We start from the raw sequence: 21,445 nt of genomic DNA, 5'->3' as shown, positions 1-21,445 counted from the left end.
ACAATCTTGTACTGTCACGGACCCAAAGCAATGTAGCCAAGAAGCTATGAGAGTGGAAACCACTGAAACCTTGGCCAAAAAATGTTTCTTCTTTTTTAGTTGATTATCTCAGATAGCTATCACACTTGGTGCCAGCAGAGAGTGGAAGATGGATCTTGCAGTAGAGAGAAGGATAATTAATATGCAATTTATATATATATATATATATATATATATATATATATATAGTATATCACTAAACTACAAGTGTATAGCACTACAACAGAGAGTTCAGTTCACATCTTGCATGGTGGAAAAGATGGGGAGCTGCTCATCAGTGGCTCACAGTCCAGGAGGGAGAAACAAGCATAATTGTACCCCTGCTCCAACCCAGCAAGGGGGTTGATGCATGATGGGAGGGAGCACCAGCATCCTGGGAGTTTCCTGTGGCCCTGAAAATACCTTCACATCTGGATATTAACTGGAATCTTCAGGTCTCATTCAGATATTCTGATGGGCAACTTGGTCAAACCAGAGGCTCTTACATCCCTCTAACTACTTCAGTCCTTTGAGACAACATGCTGGGACAAAACAGTGGTCAACACAGGATTCTATCTTTGATTAAATAATTGCTCAAAACTCAGAGCAAAACAAAGATGCTATCTTCAAGCCTCGGACAATTTATTACTAACAGACCGTTTAAGATTTATTGAAAAATACCACTTTAAGAAAAAAGAGAAGAGTAAGACACAGAATGGTGAATAAAGAAATTGATAAATGAGTTGATAAATCTAAATAAACATTAAGGTTTTCAAAAAGTATAAATTTATGGCTAGCAAACAAGGTAGAACAAAACACTGAAAAATTATGTGTAAGACAAGAAGGAATTGCATTGAATTGAAGCTGCTAATGTTATTTTATTGTTTGAGAGGAAGGTAATGCATGTTGATTAACTTTTGACTGCTAAAATTTGAAAGTTAATGAATAGTAAATAGAAAAATACACAATTTCATCTCAGTAGGGAAGAAAAGAAGAGTAGGAACATACAGTAAATCTTAAAGAAAATAGGTAAAGCACAGAAACAAAAATTCTCCTTCAGTTAAAAAATGGAAAAGGCAGACTAAATAGCACTAAGATGCAGAAAGGAATAAACATGTTAACAATTACAGTAACTGTAAATGTAATAAACATGACATTTAAGACAATGTTTAAGATTGGATTTTTAAAATCTGAGCTATATGCTGCTTCTATAAAGCAGCTAAAACATAAAACACAGAAAGATATAAATTAAAAGAACATAATAGATATTTCAGGCAATAAATAAGAGAATGCTAGGATATCTACATAATTATTGAGTATCAATAATGTTCAAAGAAAAATAGTCTTTTAAAGAAAACATAAATATCATTAATGATAAAGATAGTTATTAAATGATTAAAAGAATCACCAGCAACATAAAATGATTCAAAACTTGTATAAACCTAATATTGCAACCTTACATTTACATTAAGAAAAAAATTTAGAGAGCTATAGGATTAGCGCAGAATTCTATCTTTGAAACTTTAATGTATCTCTCTAAATAACTGATAGATCAAATTGACAAAAATAATTAAAAGTAAAATAAAGATATGTAATATTTGAACAACAAAATGTTGAAACTTTTATGAAAAATTAGGAAAGTTTCTAAATATAAGAGACTTGGGAATAAATCGAATAAAATCCATGAAAGATCTTTTTAGAGAGAATTATTAATTTGCACTGAAAGACTACAGAAAATTTACATGAAATATCACATGGACCGAATTGGATAATTCTATACCATAAAGATGTCAGTTCCTCCACAATTGATTTATAAATTCAAAATAATTCAAGTCTTAAAATTTTAGCATGGTTCTGATTTTTTAAGTTGCACAAAGATTTCTCTTGAGATTAAAAGACTGATTTGTAAAATTTCTATTGGAGAGCAAAGTAAGAAGAAAGGATAAAGATATTTTGAAGAGTAAGAATTACCAACTGAGAGGACAGCTACTAAACTAAAATACAACTTAATGCTTATAGTGTTTAGTGTTTCATTGACTTTTCAGGCTTAAGGCCAGTAATCTGATCATCTCTTTAGAAGACAACAATACAGTACAGCATCTATGGGGGATCTCCTTCTGAGGTGGTAGCCATTGATAAGTCCCTATTGTCTTGTTTTAAAGTTCTGTACCATTTTCACTATTTTGTTTAGTTTGTTTTTATTTTGTTTTGTCTTGTTTCATTTTGTTATATCTGATGGCATGGCAGCTATTTCAGAGATAAATGGTAACTATTTTGGATTTGCTATTATCTTGTTTTGAAGCCCTGTATTGCAATCATTGTTTTGTTTTTATTGGTTTTATTCTATTCTGTTTTGTTTGATTTTCCTCTGTCTGAATGTATGGGTAGCTATTTTGAAGCCAAGAGGCATTATGGTAGCCATTATTCATTTCCTATTATCCTATTTTGAAATCCTGTATCACTTACACTGTTTTGTTTTAATTGGCTTCATTCTGTTTTATTTTGCTTGATTTTATTATCTTTAAAATTAAAAAATTTAAAAAAAATCAACTAGGTATCATGACTTTATAGAGCTGCAGATTTAAACATTGTTCTATAAAAGGAGAGATAAAGAAATTGACAGAATATAGAAGTCAGAAACAGAGTCAGAAATGTATGGAGATCTAATATATCAGAAAGATGTCATTATGAAATCAATGATATAAAGAACAACTCACTAATTTCTGAATACACTAGTTATCTATGCAGAAAAAATACTGTTAGGTTTTCCAGACCTAATGCTAAGTCCTTAAAAGATTAAGATCCTGAATTGGAAAAAAAATGACTAACTTTTAGAATGAAATGTAGATTATTATCTCATCACCTAGAAAACAATGGGAGAAAATAGCAATCCAAGAAAAATAAAACCTCAGAAAACATAAATCATAAAGGAAAAACATGAGATGTTTAATGACACTGAATTAAAATACTTCACTTCAACAATAGATATGTGAAAGATAAGATACAGACTAGCAGAAGATATTTGCAACACATGTATTATTGACTATGGATTAGTAATTAAATATATATTTAATAATTAATAGATAAGTATGTATATAATATATGCTGCATACACAATTAACATATAGATATATATTAATGAAAATAGACAAAGCATATAAATAATCATTTTATGGGTTAATTTATAAAAGCACACCTATCCTCATTAGCAAATCAAAATTAGAATATGCATCATTTTAGATTCATCAGATTAATCATATTTAAGTGTGATAATGCCAAATGCTGATGGGAACGTAGAGTAAGAGCTTTGACTAGACTGCCAGTCTGAGTAAAGACAGCCACAAACCCTTTGCAGAACGATTTTGTAACAATAGTACAACTCAAAATACAGTTACACTACCACCCAGCAATTTCACTTCTAAAAGCACACGCCCAGAGAAAGGTCTTACACACCCACACAAGAAAACATATATCATTGCTAATTGGAACAGAAATTCGGAACAATTTAAACTTCTAACATCAAAATGATTACTGAATTAACCCTGGTATCCTTGCATGGTGAAACACTATCATGTGGTAGAATAGAAGAAACTAGAGCTTTATCATTCAAATGGAATCAAAATAAAAAACAAAATTGTGGAGAAAAACTAGTTGCAAAAGTTAGAATGCCATGCATGGCATTTATAAGAAATTCTACATTTTTCAAAGCATTCCGTACAGTGTACACATCCAGTGGTACACGTTACTACAAGGACTGAAACTTGGAGGATTAATCATAAATATGGATACTAGCGATTGCAGGAAGAAGGGAGGGAGCGGTGTTGGGGAGCACTGTGGGCCACCCTACATCTGCAATGGTTTGTTTCTGTAAAACTGGGGAAAATGTGGCCGGTGAGAAGATTCAGCACACACAGGTGCTCCTGGTATTTTCACGGCGCCTGAAGTAATTCGTAAGAAAAGGAGAAAAATGTAACAAAGGATGAATTTTATTAGGAGAATGAAAATTCGCAGCTAAGATAAAAAGGAAAAACTCAATACTGTAAAGATGTAAAATCAGTGACTTGGGACACAAACTGGAGAAATTCTGAGAAAAAAGATCAACAAGGTAAAATACATGAGAAAAAATGACAGGTGCAGTTATGGATATATGAAAACACTAAAGAATTATGAGTATTTCTTTGCTACTTATCTGAATAGCAAAGAGAAATGTCAACCAAAAACATAAAAATAAAACTAAGTTCTAAGGTTCTACAGCACAGTAGTGTAATCTACAGATTACAACAATTTACTATATATTACGTAAAAAGGAGGAGTTTGAAAGTTTCTACCACAAAGAACGAATGTTTAAAAAGATGGAAATTCTGATTACTTTGATTTGATTGCTGCATAGTGTACACATTGAATTATACAGTGCCCCATAAATATGTATAATTTTATGTAAGTTAAATAGACTACAAGTACCCTAAAACATAAACATTCAGACTGTCTGAGCTGTAAAACACTGAGAATAAGTTGAAAAGAATAAAATTTCAACCAAATCAAGGGACTGGTATCTAAATATAAACTGATAGGATTTTTACGGTATAAAGCAAATAGTTAGGACTCAAAGTGGTGATTTCTGTGTATACGAAATTGGGCAAGAAACACTTGATGTTGAAATACCTGAGATGGAAGTGATCCCAGTATAGACAAACTGGGAAGGCAAAAGAATTCTTATCTTCCGAGAAAGTGTGTGAATTAAAAAGAATTAAGAGACTGTAGAAACATCACTTCAAGCTGCGGTGTAAAAGAAAATAACCTCTGGTATTCAGCAGTAGAATGTATATTAGGCAGTGGCCTGTAAAATATTCATGAGGAATTTGCTGCATAATTCTAAGGAACATGTTAATTATCAATGCTTCTAATTTTCTAAGGGTTTTCCTTCAGCCAAGGTCAATAATCCTTGCAAAAACACCATTAGTCAACTACAATTCAAATTAACACCCTTAATTTGTAATAAAGATCAGTAAAATACAGCTATAAAAAACATCTTTACTATAAAGTCACTATAAAATCACTGTTCATTATAATGTTCAATATTCCTTATACAGTGACTAGTTTGTAATTTCTTCCTATAACACAGAAAAAGTATTTTTACTGTAAACTGCTTTGTATCCTTCAGTCAGGTATTGAGTCCTACAAGACCTCGACTTATTTTTTTGCTAATAGGAAGCTCAGAGTTTAGTGACATCCGAGGCTTAAATGATTGTCTCATCTCTAGTTTTGATATAATTATTACCCCATCTCTATTTGGTTTCTTACAATTCCTTTTAATTAAAGTGTGTGCGTGTACGTACATACATATGTACAAACTTCCTCAAATCATTTTGGGCGTGAGTTAACTATCAATGACTTGTGGTATCCATTGTGGATTAGTTTCAAGATCTCTGAATTTGGCAGCCATGGATATTCAAGTTCCTTCTTAAATGGTGGAATGTAGCACTTGCAAGTAACCTATGTGCATCCTTTCATATACTTTAAATTATCTCTACATTATTTATAGTACTTAATAGAAGATAAATCTTATGGAAGTATTGTTTAGAGAATAAGAAAAAGTCTTCACATGTTCAATACAGATGAACTTTTTTCCTAGTTGGTCAGACTAAGAATGTGGCATCTGTAGATCACCGTACATGAACTGTTCTAGGTAAACTCACATTCCCAAGTCCTCTGATAGACCAGTAGCCTATTGTGAGCAGGCAGATCAGAGTCCTCTAAACTAAGCAGGGCCCATCTGCACTCCTCTATGTGTGCCATCTCCATCTTGGAAGCAGAGCCAGTCTTACGCCAGCAAGGGAAGCGCTGCTTGCGTCCTCACTCTGATCCATAATCACGTCCAACGGTAATAGCAGACCCCAATAATGGCTCATGACAGGAGCAAGCCAGCCTCTCTGGAGGTGATGGGATTAATTTGTGCCCAAGAAACCTTTTCAAAAGAAATAGAAACAGGAGTAATCTGTTCTCATGTTCAAATAAATATTGGCATATTGATTAAAGCCAGACAGACACGGAGGGGGGGACGAGGGGGCAGATGAAGGTTTCTAAGCAGTGAAGCATCACCAAGCCATTCTCCATTGGTTAAAAAATCATGAGCTGCTAAGACAGAGAATTCACTGTCTGAATAACAAATGGAGGCTGGGTGGGGGTGGGCTGGCCACACGTTGCTGTCTAACAGAAGCGTTCTGCAGAGCAGAGGATTTGCTGGGCTGGGAATGGTGAGGAGGCAGAAACACACGTGGACTATCAGAGACAGAGTGACTAGAAAACCTGCTGGAGCTGAAGACAGTGCTAAAGGAAGGGGCTCCGCTGGGGCTGCAGTGTGCAAGATTTTACACATCAGAATAAAGATGTGGCCTTTGTCCTGCGAGCCGGGAGGAGCGGGAAAACAGGAAGCTCAGGGATGTGTTTCCCATCGACCCAAAGCAGGGTACAAGTGGGTTTCCACACCCTGCCTCTCTGTCCTGTGGATGGGGTCCCTGCGTGCTCCCTAAGGCCTCCCACAGTATTCAGCTCCCAACAGCTTCTGCCTGGATTCTTCTTTTCCTCATCCCTCCTGCTTTGGGAAAATCCCAGCCAACTTTGCCCAGCCTTGATCAATGTCACCTCATTGTTAAACTCTTACCAACCCACTTTCCAGTTCCGATGCCCTTAAAACTAACACGTCCTCTGTGTTGCAGGCCATTCGTTAATGCTGCACTAGGGTAAGTACAGATAGTCATATGTGCATCCAATCCCTGGACTCAGTCATGAGCCCTGGAGGAAAAGGATTGCTTCAGCTCTCTCCTAAAGTCATCTGGAGCCAGGTATGCTGGCCCATGCCTGTTTAGGTGGAGTCTTATTGTACCATTTGTACACATCTTTAGAATGTAGCATTAGTCAGGAAGGTCTCAGATCACTGGAGAGATGCCTCTTTTTTCTTGCTTGCAGATTTTTTGTGTGTGGCAAAAACTACAGGCTAAAATTAGTTGCCGTCTCATACTTTGGCTAGGCCTACTGGACGAGGTCCACCATCCAAACAACATAATGGAGCTTCTCTGTTTTGCCCACAACTCACTCCTCCTTTCTGTTGACTCCAGACAGATGCTGATGGGCTGGCTCCTCCTGCTCTGAACGTCTGTGAACTGTCGCCATCTGCTGGATACATTGCAAACTACCGCTACTATTAGACTTTTGAGCTGCAGCTGGTTATTCCCTAAAGCTTATAGATTTTTGAGTCCTCTACTGAGCTCTACTTTTATGACCATATAATCCAGACCTCTGCTGAGAAAAGCATGCATGCCATTTTCCAAAATGAGTACACAGCTACATTGATAAATATGGCAAAGGGAATTCATGTTCTAGGATTAGTGTTTGACTTTCTAGAGTGGTGGGAACAAGAAGTTGATGACCAAGAAAAAATGCCAATAGGACACTCAGAGCTGAAGATACAACTTCACAGCAGATGACTTGGTTTTTTTTTCCTTGTGAAAAAAAGATTTTTGTTTTAAATATACAAAGAGTATGGAATAGTAAGAGACTATCTATTGTGCCATGGGCTAGTTAGTGTTTAAAATAGAAAGCTAGCAGAAAGGAGACTTGTCTTTGAGTTCCATTCATAACTCACTTTTGCTGACAGGCTGTGTACATTAATCCATGTACTCATAAACATAAGGGAGAAGTAATGGTGCTAACTAGCTCCGCTTCCCAAAGATATCATCGGGCTAAGCATGAGCTTCAGTAAACTAAAAGATAAGCAGGGAAACTATCAAGAGGCCTGGTTTTACTATACTAGTGAAACAATCTAAATTCCATCAATGAGGGATTAGTTAGATAAATGTGGTAGAACTTTACAATGATATACACTGTCACTACTGAAATTCATGGTGTAGATTTATACTTAGAGTTGTGTACTGTTATGCTTTAGATCTAAAATCTCCCCCTAAAATATATTGTGTTCAGAGGATGGACCTTTGGAAGGGAGCTGGATTAAGAGGTTCTAACTTCACTAGTGGATGAATGCATTGATGGGTTCACAACTTGATGGCATTAATGAAAGGTTTGAAGAGACTACCAAAAATTCCGAAAGAAGGCTCAGAGTAAAAGATATGTCTATTTTCATGGAAATTTGCAGACAGGGAATGAATTATAGGGGCATCAATTTGGGGACTATATCTTGTTCCTGGCCCTTTCCTCTTCATCTCTCTGTTCTTCCTCTCCTCCTCTTTCTTATCTTCCTCTTCCTCCTCCTCCTCCTTCTTCTTCTCTCTCTCTTTCTCTCTCTCTCCAAGCCTAAAACCAACGGGGCCAGTTAACTGTGGACTAAAAACTTCTGAAACCATGTACCAAACAAATCTTTCTTCCTGTAAAGTTGCTTATATCAGGTATTTTGTCACAATGACAAAAAGGCTACTGGCACATATACAGTATTTTATGGCACACAAAAGCATATTTATTATGATCTCATTGGATTAAAAAGAAAAATAATTCCGGAAACTATTACATATCAAAGTTTTAATAGAGGCTATGTCTGGACGGTATGAAAAGAGATACCTTTCTTTCTGATTTTTAAAGACATTTTTATGTTGCCTAAATTTTTTTCTAATTATAAGCTTTATAGAGCACAGTATATTTTTTTCTATATAGACACAAACAAGCAACAAACACAATTTCTACTTGTAATTATTATAAAGGTTTCCTTAATTTCTCTGTTCTTGCTTTCATTTCTCCATAGTCCAGTAAGGATGATTTTATTAAAATCTAAGTAAGGTCTCTTTACACCTCTGGTAAAATGCTGCCAACCAACCCTCCCAGAATTTTCACATCTGCCTGAGAAAGAACCAAATCCAGTGGCTTCCTGTGCATCCAAGTCCCCCTTGGCCTTCACTCTGGTGCCCTCCTGTTCTCTGCCTCCCCGCCTCCTTCTGCCCTTCTCCTGCAGCTCCCCTTCTCCAGCCACACTGGTTTTCCAATTCTCCCAACACCCCTGCACGCTGATTCTTAGTAAAAAATGAATCCCACCAACTTGAAGAATAAAGTCAGGAAAGGTAACTGGCAAATGGGGCTACTACTGTCTGAGATCTGCCATAAGAGACCTTGACGAGACCTTGCGATCAGCCCCAGCCTTAGGGGCAGCTCCTTTCCAGCCAAGCAACTTGATAAAGCTTCAGTCCAAATAATGATTTGACTATGAAGCTTCATTTTTCCTGTATTCAAGACAATACGCTAAATGCACAAAGGTAGATGTCTGTGCTGTAAATTTCTAAGAATGAAAAACCAAAAATAATCTATACCTTTGGAGTCCACATAACAGACATCATTCTCTTAGTCTACGGGATGATACTACTGCTTCTTGTGCTGGGGTCCTCCTCTCTCTTCCCACAGACCCACCCTCTATCCTCTCCCACCCTGCCCTGGGCTCTGAGAGGCTTCCAGGTGCATGGTGCCCACTGGGCAGCACCAGGAGATCAGACAAGAGGAAAGGAGTCCGGTGTCTATTACCCAGAGGCTGCCTGTGAGGCTGTCCTGGCATAGCTTCATATGCTAGAACTAAAGGTCAGAACTTTTGCCAAAAGAGCCCTCCCTGTGTGTCCAGATGTTTCCTGTTGGAGTCGTCACACCTGCCCAAATTTTTACAAACAGTTCTTTTGTTAAACTTGCTTCAAATTGCCCAATAGCATCATCATCTCAATAGCATATTTTCTACTTAAGAAGCAGACGACATGGAAGATCATTAGAAAAGTCACCCCCCCACACACACACACACTTGCTTCTTAGTTGCGTATGTTTATACTCATTTGTTTTTTAAATGTTTTGATAATTAGATGAGATCCACCAGACACAGCTAGTACAGCATATCCTGTATCTCTCCAAAATGCCCATAACGAGGTTGCTTTCTCTCTCTCCTAAGCCACAACTGTGGTCTTACTTGCTCTTAGAAGAAACATGAGTGACACAAATTTCAGATGTTAAGAAGTGATGATCCCAATGGAAAACTCAATAAAAATAAGAAGTGCTCCAACAGAAAGAGCAGGAGATGAAAAAACCATGAAGTGATGAGCTTAAAAGAAAGACAGCAAAATAGAAAATAAACGGAAGAAAACAAAGTGAAAGAGAATGCATTTGTGTGTGTATGTGTGCACACTCACACCTGCTTGTGTGCTCTCAACAGATTGATGTTTAAAAACCCCTGAGAAGAATAGATAATATATGACTGCATATCCTGTGATCACTAAATAACAGTTGGCTGATTGCACGGATGCTATGGATGAAACTAGAGCATGGTGAATTCCTTTGCTTTGGAAAATTATATTTTCTTATCCTTTGCTTTAGTCTCTCTTCTCTGCATAGCCAGAAGGAATAAAAATATGGGTGTGCTGATTATAAGTAAATGTATGGTAATGTAATACACACAAAGGCCTCAAAAGAGCAATTAATAGGTAGCAGGTATTTAAACTGCAAAGTGAATCATTCCCTTTAGAGCCAATAAAGTTGTGCAAATGAATGTTACTCAGATTTACACGAATCAAGACATTAGCAAATCAATAGAGCAATTACCATGGAGGGTGCCATGAATGTAAAATCACATTTGCAGTTATGTTTACGCACAAATGAATACTTAAAATTCAGGTTTGTCTATGCTATGAATGAAACAAATGATTTGTTTCTCCTCCTGTTCCCTTTTTTGTCTTGCATTCTAAAGATTTACAAATTTGTGAAGCTCACCAATTTGCAGGCTTATCCTCAACTCTTGGAGTAAACCCAGCAAAACCACCTCTTCTGGGGTTTCTCTTTGTCTTTCTTCCCATAAGCCAGCACAAACCTGTTCCGTTGCAGTAGGTGTGAGCTCTGGCGGTCTTTTATTTAAAAATATTCATGTGAAAATTAAATCACGCAATTCTCTATCAAGAGAACAATTTCATTAGTATACACTCACTGATTCCTTTCTAGCTTAACAAAATTACTACCACTGAGGGGACTCCCTAAATTTTCTAGGTACTTAAAATTTGGGAGAACTGGATCCCAGGAGTACAGTGTGGAGGTCAGCAAACTACAGCCCACAGGGCCAAATATAGCTCCTCATCCATTTTTATATAGGAGCTGACAACAGTTTTCACATTTTTAGATAGCTGGGAAAAAATTTAAAAAGAATAATTTTCACGGCACATGAATATTATAAGAAATTCTGACTTCAGTGTCTATAAAGTTTTACTGGAACACAGTTATGAACATTGTGCTTATTATCTATAGCTGTTTTGTGCTACAATAGCAGAGTCAGCCTAAACAAAACCCTACAATACTATCTTGTCCTTTCAGAAAAATTTACTGATCACTGTCTGAACAATTAGTGAGATTAAAAAAATAAAAACAAACAGACAAAAAATAAGCCACAAACAATGACTAGAGGCACCAGACCTGAATTCTGTGGGGTTTTGCCTTAATCTAGGCTGTGTAAGTGGTGAGAGATATTTCACTGCTATCAGAATCCATTGTGCCTTGTGGTTTTAACTCTCTGATGATCTGATCACTACAGTTTTTAAAAATTAACTGGTGGAGCAGTTAGGAAATGGAAATCTTATCCATTTCCAGGAGCACTGCTGTCATGATTCCCTCCCTGGAATCTCATCAGCCAGGAAGATTAAACTCTTCTATCAGGAGGGGAGACTGAAGGCTGCTGTCACCATGCCCAGATAGACTGTGGCTGTCACCTGTTCTTCTAAAGGTCTTTTCTTCTCCAAACCTCATTTGCTCTCCTCTGAATGCATCCACCTCCTTTCTCTGCCAGGAGGATCTATAAGCTGGTAGAACTAACTGGGTTTCTGGGCACTCACTTTTCTTTCCCATGATGCCTCTGAGCAGATAGTGAAACTGGAGACATTGTCTCCTGTCAATCTCTATTGCACAGATTCTCTTGTAGAACCCTCAGTGAGTACAGGGAGAGACTTCTCTCCTGTACCCAGTCCAAACCCATGTTAATGATTCTGCTTGAACCCAAATGATAGGGCTCCTTCCTTTCCTCCTCTTCTCAGCCAGGAGGTTTTTGCTCTTGGACTTGTGTCTCTAAATTTTGATATGTAAATGTTTTTGCAACCCAGGAACAGAGCTCAGGGTATGGAGTCATAAGGAAAAAGGCTCAGACTCCCTGGTCATTGAGAAAGCCTGTTGTATCATCTTTAAGCAATTATGTAGGGAGGAAACACCCACCACCCTCTCCTTCATCTTGAAAAGTGAACAGATGGCTGAAAACTATTCCACATGTGTTTCTTCAAAATGATCCTGGGAAGCAGAGCATGTTACCTACCCCAGGTCCTACTGTAACCATTCTAGGAATGAGGAAAATGAAGCCCAAGACATTAAGTGGCTTTCCTGTAGCAACCCCACAGCAAGGCCCAGCAAGCCAGACTTCCATGGCAGATTCTGTTCTGTCTAAAGGTACAGATGTTTGGGGTCATCGAAGAGCACAGAGTTGCTAAGGACTTTTCCTGGGTACTGATAGAAGAGGCAGCAGGCTATCTTGGAAATATTGGAGGATATAGGGAAGCTGTGGATTCATATACCTTCCTGATTACTTCCCACCGATCCTTAGAACATGTCATTACTTCGGTCCCTACTAGCTTCCCTTCCACTGACTGCAGCAGACAGCTCGGTGTCTGACCAAGCAGACTAACAGAAACCCTTACTTGTGATGAGGGATAAAGAAAAATTCTATGTATGTGAAACACATGGCCAGGAACCTTAGTATGCTGAAGCTGATCTCTGAGTAGAGTCATCAATTCAAAAGCAAGGTGCAAGTCTCAGCGTAATACTAGGCAAAAACCAGCTTCAAATCTGGAGCTGCCTCACAGAGGGTAACAAAGGGCTACTTGCATAAGAAAGATAAAAACAGACTTGTAACCAACAGCAGCTACACTGGGCATGGAAAAGAAAGGTGGGGTTGATGAGGGGACAGCATAGGGCCGGATTTATAGTAGAAATTTGACCGACTTGAGCCAAGATGGATCTGTCTCAGCCTAGTGGGAGAGGGAGTTTCTGAAAATGAACAAAGAAATGACTTAAGGGGAGACTTCAGTAAAACCCAAATCAAGCCAAAATATCTCTCACACTTTCCTGTGCAATCAATCCCTGAGGATCTGAGTCCATAGAGACACTTACTAGGACCAGTGAGAAAAGGTGAACGGAACTGTCAAAGTTCATTCCGATGGTAAAGAAAGCATGCAGGAGTGAAATGAGAGTTTAGTCCGGAAGCAGGTGGAACACCTTTCTCTCTTCTCTCCCCTATCAGCAAACTGTACTCTATCTTTAGAATCTCTTACAGGCCCCTTTCCAATTCTTCACGTCTTGAATTTAAATTCATCACATCTTCTTCCCTCTTGCCATTCTCTTACTTTTACTCTATTACTTGTTTTTATTTCTGTTATAATACAATTCTGGGGTTCAGCTTGGCCTGTGGACCTTGCTAACGGGAAGCCTACTTCTGGCCTGTGTGTTTCAGGTACCAGTAGTCTGGAGTTACTTTACCTCCAAAGTAGACAGGCTCTCTGCTTGTTCAGTCACATCCACTTGTCAACATATCCAATATATATTCATTAACTGTTCATATTGGAGAGGGTGTGTGGAACACAGCACTCAACAAATCTTTCCTGCTGCCTAGGGAGCCTATGCTAGATGAGAGATGCCAGGAAGACTGTGCACAAAATAATTCTGGGCAGTGGAAATGCTGTGAAGAAAAATAAGAAAAAACAAAGGTCTGTGAAGCAGATAAAATGGAGGTCTAATTGAGGAACTACCATGTGAACCACAGCACGAAGGAAGAAAAGGAAGGGGTTTTTCATGTCACAGAAAGATCTAGGAGAAGAGTTCCAAGAGAGGAAACAGCAGGTGCAAAGCCCTGGGGCAGGAAAGAGTAAAATGACTTTTGCTAGAAACCAAAAGAACACCTCCACTGAAGACTGCCCTGGGATATCAAATGTACAGCAGTAAAGAGGGTATTGATCCTTTCTCTGCCCATATCACGAGGATAAAGTACTAGAAATTAAATGGTGTGAGGCAACAGAACCAAATTTCATTTCTAAGGGAGGTTATATAATTCTACAGTTGATCACACACATAGGGTATTTCTAATTAAATCTCTTTTGTCTTTGGGAAAAAAAGAAAGAAGACATGTGACAGTTTTATTTCTCCCATTTCTGTTATTTGTAGTTCATGTCCTTTATTTCTTGCCTGAGGTAAACTTGAATCTCAGTGAGTTAAGTGACACAAGTCCTGCAAAGCCCCTAGCTCTGCATACCAACTGGCTTATTTGCAAGATCAAAAGCAAATAGTAATGTTGCTAGTGTTTCTTTCATAGAGGAAACAAATACAGCAGGACAGAGTTAGGAGTGAGACATCCTGATTTTGGTCCTTGTATTTCCTTATGGAAACAAAATAGGGACCAAATTGTGTGAAAAGTTTCTAGACAGGAGCAAATACAGGGTAACTTCATTATCATGTGGGATTACTGAAGAAGCTGTGATTCTCACTAGAGGAACAGACAGTAAAATCTTGAATTTTCTTCTTATTCTACATATTTGTGATGGGGGGACTGAGACTGAGAATGAATTGAATTTGTGATGGTGGGTCTTGTGCACACCTCTCAATGCTTCTGTGATACCACCAAAACCTTCTTGTCTTCCTTTTGGTTAAGCACTCAGTTAAATAAACCACTGGGCCCAGCCTTCATTAACGCCTGTACCAAAGTTGCTAAGACCTTCCAACCGCTCTATGAGGCAGTCACATTGTGAACAACATCTGGTGTTAATGAGCCCAGTGGGAAGTAAATACTGTCCTAGTTAGTAGTGCCAAAGTGCTATCCATCCTAATAAAATGGGGTAAATATATGCCTAGAATGACAAGGGACAGAGAATAGTGGCAGGTGTTGGATGGAAGATAAGGACTCAGCCTCGTGGGTCTCCAACTTTCTGTTCTGAAGTTGGCTGTACAGGATGCAAAGTGGACATCAAGTCCAATTCATAAGTAAAGGGGAGAGACAGCACTGAGAATGGGAAAGCCCCACAAGGGGAAATATTGGGCTCACCAATGTATTCAGGGTGATGTTCAAAACCCTGTTTTGGGCTGGAAACCTCCCCAGCTGCATGATGTAGATTAGTTGAGTGTGGACCCCCACATACAATTTACTTTTGATTAACTGTATGTACATATAAGTCACAAGTCATAAAAAAAAAAGAAAAGAAGGAGAGAAAGAGAAGAACTTTAAAGAGATTTACTCTACACTCCCAGGGCCTCTTAGTCCACGGAATCTACAGGGTTGTCCCTAGTCTTCATTTCTTTGTTGGTCTTAGCCAGTCTCATGCTCCTTTGCATTACATGGATAATAACATTTTTAGTTTGAATTCCATTTAGGGAAGCAGCTTTGCAGTCAGCCAAACCAACTTGAAATCCTGCCTTTACAATTACCAGTCATAGAGAATATGAAAACTTTCAAGATTTAATATTTTTAATCTGTAAAAAGAGAGCGCGATTCTTCCAGCACAACATTATTCTGAGGGTTAAATGGATCTTCAGGTAAAGTGCTTCACATACAGGCTTTCCCTCTGATAGCTCTGACACTCTGTTTATTATGCGTCAGATTGCATTTGGTTGTTATGTAAATTTACATGTGAAAAAATGTGTTTTGGAAGCAAAATCATAGTCTAAAATAATACCAACGTAAGAAATATGAATAAATACCAGAATAAAAGTTTTTCTAAAATAGTAGAAGTGATTAAGAGAAAATTGTAATTGAATAGCCATTAGGACATATACTTGTGCATTTGTGAAACAGATCAGTTAGTAAATTCTATTCTCTTATTCAGATTTGAGTAGTCATATACCTAAAAATTGTCAAACTGTATTTATTTAAAAATACCTTCTAATAGAGTTTTTACTGACTTAGATTGGCTTGTCCAACTCCTCTGCACGCAATTACACTGAAATTATAAAAATTTTACTTTACATAGAAGACCATTTATAATAAAATGTTGCATATCTGTAAAGCACTTTTGCATACTTTATCCAGTTTAATCCACAAAAGTGGGATCCAGCAATGGAGAAATAATGAACCTAAATTCCAAGTGCAGACCAGTGTTTAGTTACAAAAGAAAAAATACAAGAGAGCTCCCACCACTCCCATCCTTCCCTGACTCCACCCTCCACAGCCACATCCAAGGAGAAAGTCAGAAACAGCATTCTATCTCATTTTCTTCCTTAATCCTGCACATGAGAGGATACTGGGAGACAGATGGAACCATGTGAACATGGCGTAGCTTACAAAGTGGCAGCCCAGGGGTCTAACATCAGGGGAGGGTGGATCACTATAGCACAGTGTGCCAGCCCCGTTTGCCCTGTGCAAAAAGACAAAGTGTTTCAAAGTGCAGTCAGTCTCTCCCTTCCCCATCCTTGTCCCCCCCATATGTCACAAAGTTTCACCAAAGATAATATGCTCCCATTTAACCAGAGCTGAAGGAAGTTTGCCTTTGAAGTAGAATCATTAACATTTCTTCTAAGAAAGCACTTCTTCCTTTGGCATATGTCTGGGAAGGTGTACAACCCAGTTTCTGAAAAAGAGGGAAACAATTGCTGGCTGATTGGAGAGAGAGAGAAAGAGAGAGAGAGAGAGAGAGAGAGAGAGAGAGAGAGAGAATGTATATGTGGTTCTGGGGATCTGGACTTAGCATATACCAAACAATTTAACTTAAAGAAAAGAGACCTAACATTCAAGGTTGTAAAGTGGGGTTGTTTTCGGAAGAATCAACATTTTTTGAAGTTGTGGAACCTGGTCAATCTCTATAGCATTGGCTTTGGAAGTTGGCTGTGTGGGTGTTTTGTAAAGAAAGGCTCATTCAGATCTACTGGCCAAAAAAATTAGGGCTTTGTGTTGGCCAATGGAAAGCCAGGTACCAGAGTTCCTCTCTTGGATAGTAAGACTCAGAAGAGCAAACAGAAATGGATCAAGGATCTAAATATTAAAACATAATCAGTCTATTGGAAGATATTATTGGTGTAGGCAGACTTTATGAACAAAACCCTGACCATGTGAGAAACAATACAAGGAACCAGCAAATGAGAGCCTCTTATTAAAGAGCTTTTGCACAGAAAAAAAAATAACAACAAAGGGAAGAGACAAACTATAGAGTGGGAAGAAAATTTGCTGTCTGCTCCTCAGACAAAGTACTAATATCTGGAATATATAAAGAACTAAAAAAAATCAACTTCCCAAATTTAAAGACCCAATCCAAAAGTGGGCATCTGAAATGAATGAATACTTCTCAGATGAAGAAGTACAAATGGCAAATAAATATATGAAAAAATGTTCAACCCCCCTGGTCATTCATAAGATGCAAATAGAAACAACACTGAGATTTCATCTCACTCCAGAAAGAATAGCTAATAACAAAAAAACCAACCAATAACAAATGTTAGAGGGGCTGTGGAGGAAAAAGAAATCCTTTTCCATTGTTGGGGGCAATGTAAACTGGTGAACCACTGTGAAAATCAGTGTGGAGATTCCTCAAAAAACTAGGATTAGAAGTGCCATTTGATCCAGCTATTCCTTTTCTGAGTATCTTCCCAAAATAATTAAAAGTTTCATACCACAGTGATGTGTGCACATCAATGTTGATAGAAGCACAATGTATAAAACCTAAATTTCGGAAACAGCACAAATGCCCACCAATTATGGATAAAGAAGATGTGGTATTTTTATACATTGGAGTACTGTTATGCCACAAAGAAAGATAATTTTGAGGCATTTATAGGTAATTGGATATACCTGGAGACCGTACTTATAAGTGAAATAAATCAGACCCACCTATTTAAATATTACATTATTTCCCTGGTATGAGAAACAAAAAGTGTAAATAAGGACCAAAATATATAACAGATGTTGGGAAATGGGAAGAAAATATTGAAATGGGAAGGGGGACAAAGGGAGAGGTGGAGGGAGGGAATAAAAAAAGAATAGGAAAAATAGAAAGCTTTTGTAAATAAGGAGGGGAGGAGAGGAAGGAGGGGAGTGAATTGAGGAATGAAAGAAGAATTAAGATACATTATACACAAATAAAAATTCCTTATGATGAATGTGATCCTTATACATATCTAAAATGTACCAATAAAATTAACAAGCTAGAGAAGTCAGTGAAAAAAATTCAATAGATTAAAGAAAGTGATTTGAACTTGTAAAAATAAAACAAAAGTAAAAGTACTGTTCTGAAGATATTCATGAATCAAACTGAAAAGATTAGTCATAAGCAAAACAGTTCTGGTGTTTCATTTCTGAGATCTCCCAACTACACAGGGTTGTAAGTGGGACCCACTATCAAAATACGAAGATTTCTAAGTTGGGCTGCACTTTTCAAGGTGGTCCAAACCCTTCCAGGGGAAATGTGCTCCTTGACATCATGCAGCAGCTATTGTATTAATAACACTGAACTACAGACAGAGTCTGATTTTCAGAAGATCCTCACTTGATTTGATAAACACTGGCTCAAGCTTCCTGTAGGTTCCCCGAGAGCCACCATGGGAACTTAGACCATCAGCTGGGTTCCCAAGCTCCATGTTAGCATTCCGACAACTTCTGGGTGTTTCCTAAGTGCCCTTTAGAGAAGCCAGATATAACTTAAACCCACTGATCTAAGTGAGCACTAACCCTGAAGAGTCTGAGCTCCTTAGATTTTTCTCTATGGTTCTAAGATGAGCTCATTTTTCTCAAAGATGAAAAGGGGATGGGGGTGGGGAGACTATACAGCATTTGCCACATGGTCAGTCCTATGACTGAGAAAGAAAACAGACCTCAAACTCCCCAAGGATAAGGCAAAAATAAATTTTGCTGACCTCTCAGACATAGAAATAGCCTGTGTCTCTGTGAGAGTCTCTCACTTTCCAAGGACTGGGAAGGCTGGAGGGCAGCTCCATCCCTGGCTACTGTCATCAGAGCAGGAATAGACCCCATGCAAGCCCTCAGCCTCCTTGGGGGCGAAGATGAGCTGCAGCTTCTTTACAGGTCCCCCTGCAGGGCCCAGGTACTCACTCAGGGTTCTGACAGTGTCGCTGGGTAGGCTGCGTGGACTGGAGCCATGGGCATTCACAGCCCTCACCGCAAACTGGTAGCTGGTATCTGGAATAAGGCCCTTGATGACCACAGTGTCCATCTGGAAATGCTCTTGGATTAAAGTCCAATTCTTGTCAAAATCTGGCCTTTATTGATAAAAAACAAAGAAAGAAAAAAACAATACTTCAGGAGTTCCATAGGGAAGGGAAGTTAGCTGGCTGTGTAAATTAACTGTATTTGAATGCTGGAAGTAATATTCATAAAAATGAGCATTTCCTATCTGAAAGCGGTTCTGAATCTAAATCATAGGCCATGATCTGTAAATTCCTGCCAATAAATCAAGTAAACCATTTTTGGGGCTCGTATTAAGCACTGTTTAGAAATCATACAGTTTTCCGTGCACAGCCTTTACCACGATGAACCCCTTCTCCAACACACATAGGAGAGTTCATTTTCAAGGACTGCACTTTCCAGATGTTTCGTAAACAAGCTTTTCCTTGGCAGTCCCATCCACAGAGGTCAGGGGAACACAGACTCCATCTATTCACAATCTGTTCACAAATAAACAAATATAAGCTTTATAGGGTGAGTAATTGTACAAACTACCATGGGAAAGCCCGAGAAGAATCTGTTCAAGGACATTCTCACACTTAACAAATTGTATATCTATGGCAAATGGCTGAGTTTTCACATGTCCTTCCTAGCATCCTAAAGAGAAGCAGAACTTTTATTTAGAGTCCCTACATAAGAGGTAATACACTGAGGGTAAGATTACAAGCTCTGGAGTTGGACAGAACTAAGTTCAAATCCTAGCTGTGCTAATTACTAGGTGTTACTTCCTTAAGTCTGTTCTCCCATCTGTCAAAGGGGAATAGTAAAGATATCAACCTAACAGGACTGTCATAAGATTAAATGAGATGCTTCCACAGTATAGTGCCTGGTACCACACTGTAAACACTCAGCAAGTACATACTATTGTTTAAAAGCTGTACCCACCGGGAACTCACAGCTGCCTGCTCACCCTGTTTGGGCTCTTGCTCATGTATTATCTTAGCTCCACAAAGCTAGTCAGCACCAAAAGTGTGCTACCCTGAGGTAAGATGTACTGTAAGATGTACACTGCATTTTAAAAGAAAAAAGAAAGTACAAAATTTCATTGACCATTTTCATATTAGATATCTGTTGAAACGATAACACCTTAGAAACAGCAGATGACAATAGTTTATTACAATTAGCCTCCCTTGTTACCTTCTTGATGCCACTATGAGAAAACACAGCTTTTCAGATAGGCTTGCAGTTCATCTGCATTGGCTAGCACTGTCCTATACGACAGCAGAGGCGGGGGCATGTGAGGAGAAGAGCACTGTGGGCAATAAGAACTGTAAGATGAAATTGGAAACGATAGTATGTACATAGCTGGGGGACAGTGTGAATGGCCTGGCCAGAGAGTTTGCGTTCATAACTAATCATATGAACCATTTACAAGTGCTGTCAAAGGACCAAGCATTTTTTTTTTGACAACTACCGTACTGAATACATACTAATATTAAGGCTCTACCCTGCTGCTATTGTTTTAATGCAGAGAAAAAAAAACCTATGGCACTGAATGAGTAGGACACTTGTTCAAGGCCACTTAGCTGAAAAATGGAATGGCTGAGGAGGACTGTTGGGATGAGGTTAGATTAAGAAGCCCCCGATACTAGGTAAAAACTAGGGTGATGGGTGGGGACTATTCTCCTCCCTTTAACTTCTTCCCCGATTCCTCTTGTGATTCCATCATTAAACACCTCTTTTATGTAGAATTTTTAGAGGAATGCAGGAAGCCTGTGTTTATCCTTTATGAACAATGATAAAACCTCTTATGCTAAAAGCAGATGCCTGCTTTTAGTACAGATATGAAGCCACAGATTGCTTTAACATGTGCGTGCCTAATTTTTCATTAGGAGGAATTATCGAAAACCCAGTAAATAGATGCTTCTTTAGGCTGAGGAGAAGTTTGCAGAGCTGTGCCTCATATTAATTCATGCTCTGGGAAAAGAGAGAGTTCACAGGGCATGTCCACTGGGAGAGACATGGCTGCTTTCTCTTCCCTGATACTCTTTCCCTAAAGATGGACTCCTCATGTAAACAGACTTTATCATCAAAGGGAAAACCTCTGTGAGCCAAAGGAAACACATTTACAAACTCAAATTAGAACAAAACCATTTCACAGAGAAAAGCCACAGGGGATACCTAAAAGTAAAGTAAGAAAAGATGTGATCTTTAGATAAAACCCTCCTGTTATCCTTTGCTAAGTTCCCTTGTGATATTTATAGAGGAAATAACTCA

General features: G+C 38.3%; 1 protein-coding gene across 2 annotated transcripts in view; it reads right to left on the bottom strand.

The window, feature by feature from the left end:
* Egflam (EGF like, fibronectin type III and laminin G domains) overlaps window positions 1-21,445 on the bottom strand; it is a 197,972-nt gene that overhangs the window by 55,697 nt on the left and 120,830 nt on the right. For both annotated transcript variants that reach the window (XM_063258097.1, XM_005003785.3), the window contains exon 7: window positions 19,097-19,263. In XM_063258097.1, the coding sequence (XP_063114167.1) occupies window positions 19,097-19,263 (167 nt within the window). The remainder of the gene's footprint in view (window positions 1-19,096; window positions 19,264-21,445) is intronic.

The sequence above is a fragment of the Cavia porcellus genome, unplaced genomic scaffold (assembly GCF_034190915.1).
Source record: "Cavia porcellus strain 051 isolate PalLab524CR breed Dunkin Hartley unplaced genomic scaffold, mCavPor4.1 scaffold_11, whole genome shotgun sequence".
NCBI classification, from domain to species: Eukaryota; Metazoa; Chordata; class Mammalia; order Rodentia; family Caviidae; genus Cavia; species Cavia porcellus.
This window is presented reverse-complemented; position numbering and strand designations above follow the sequence as displayed.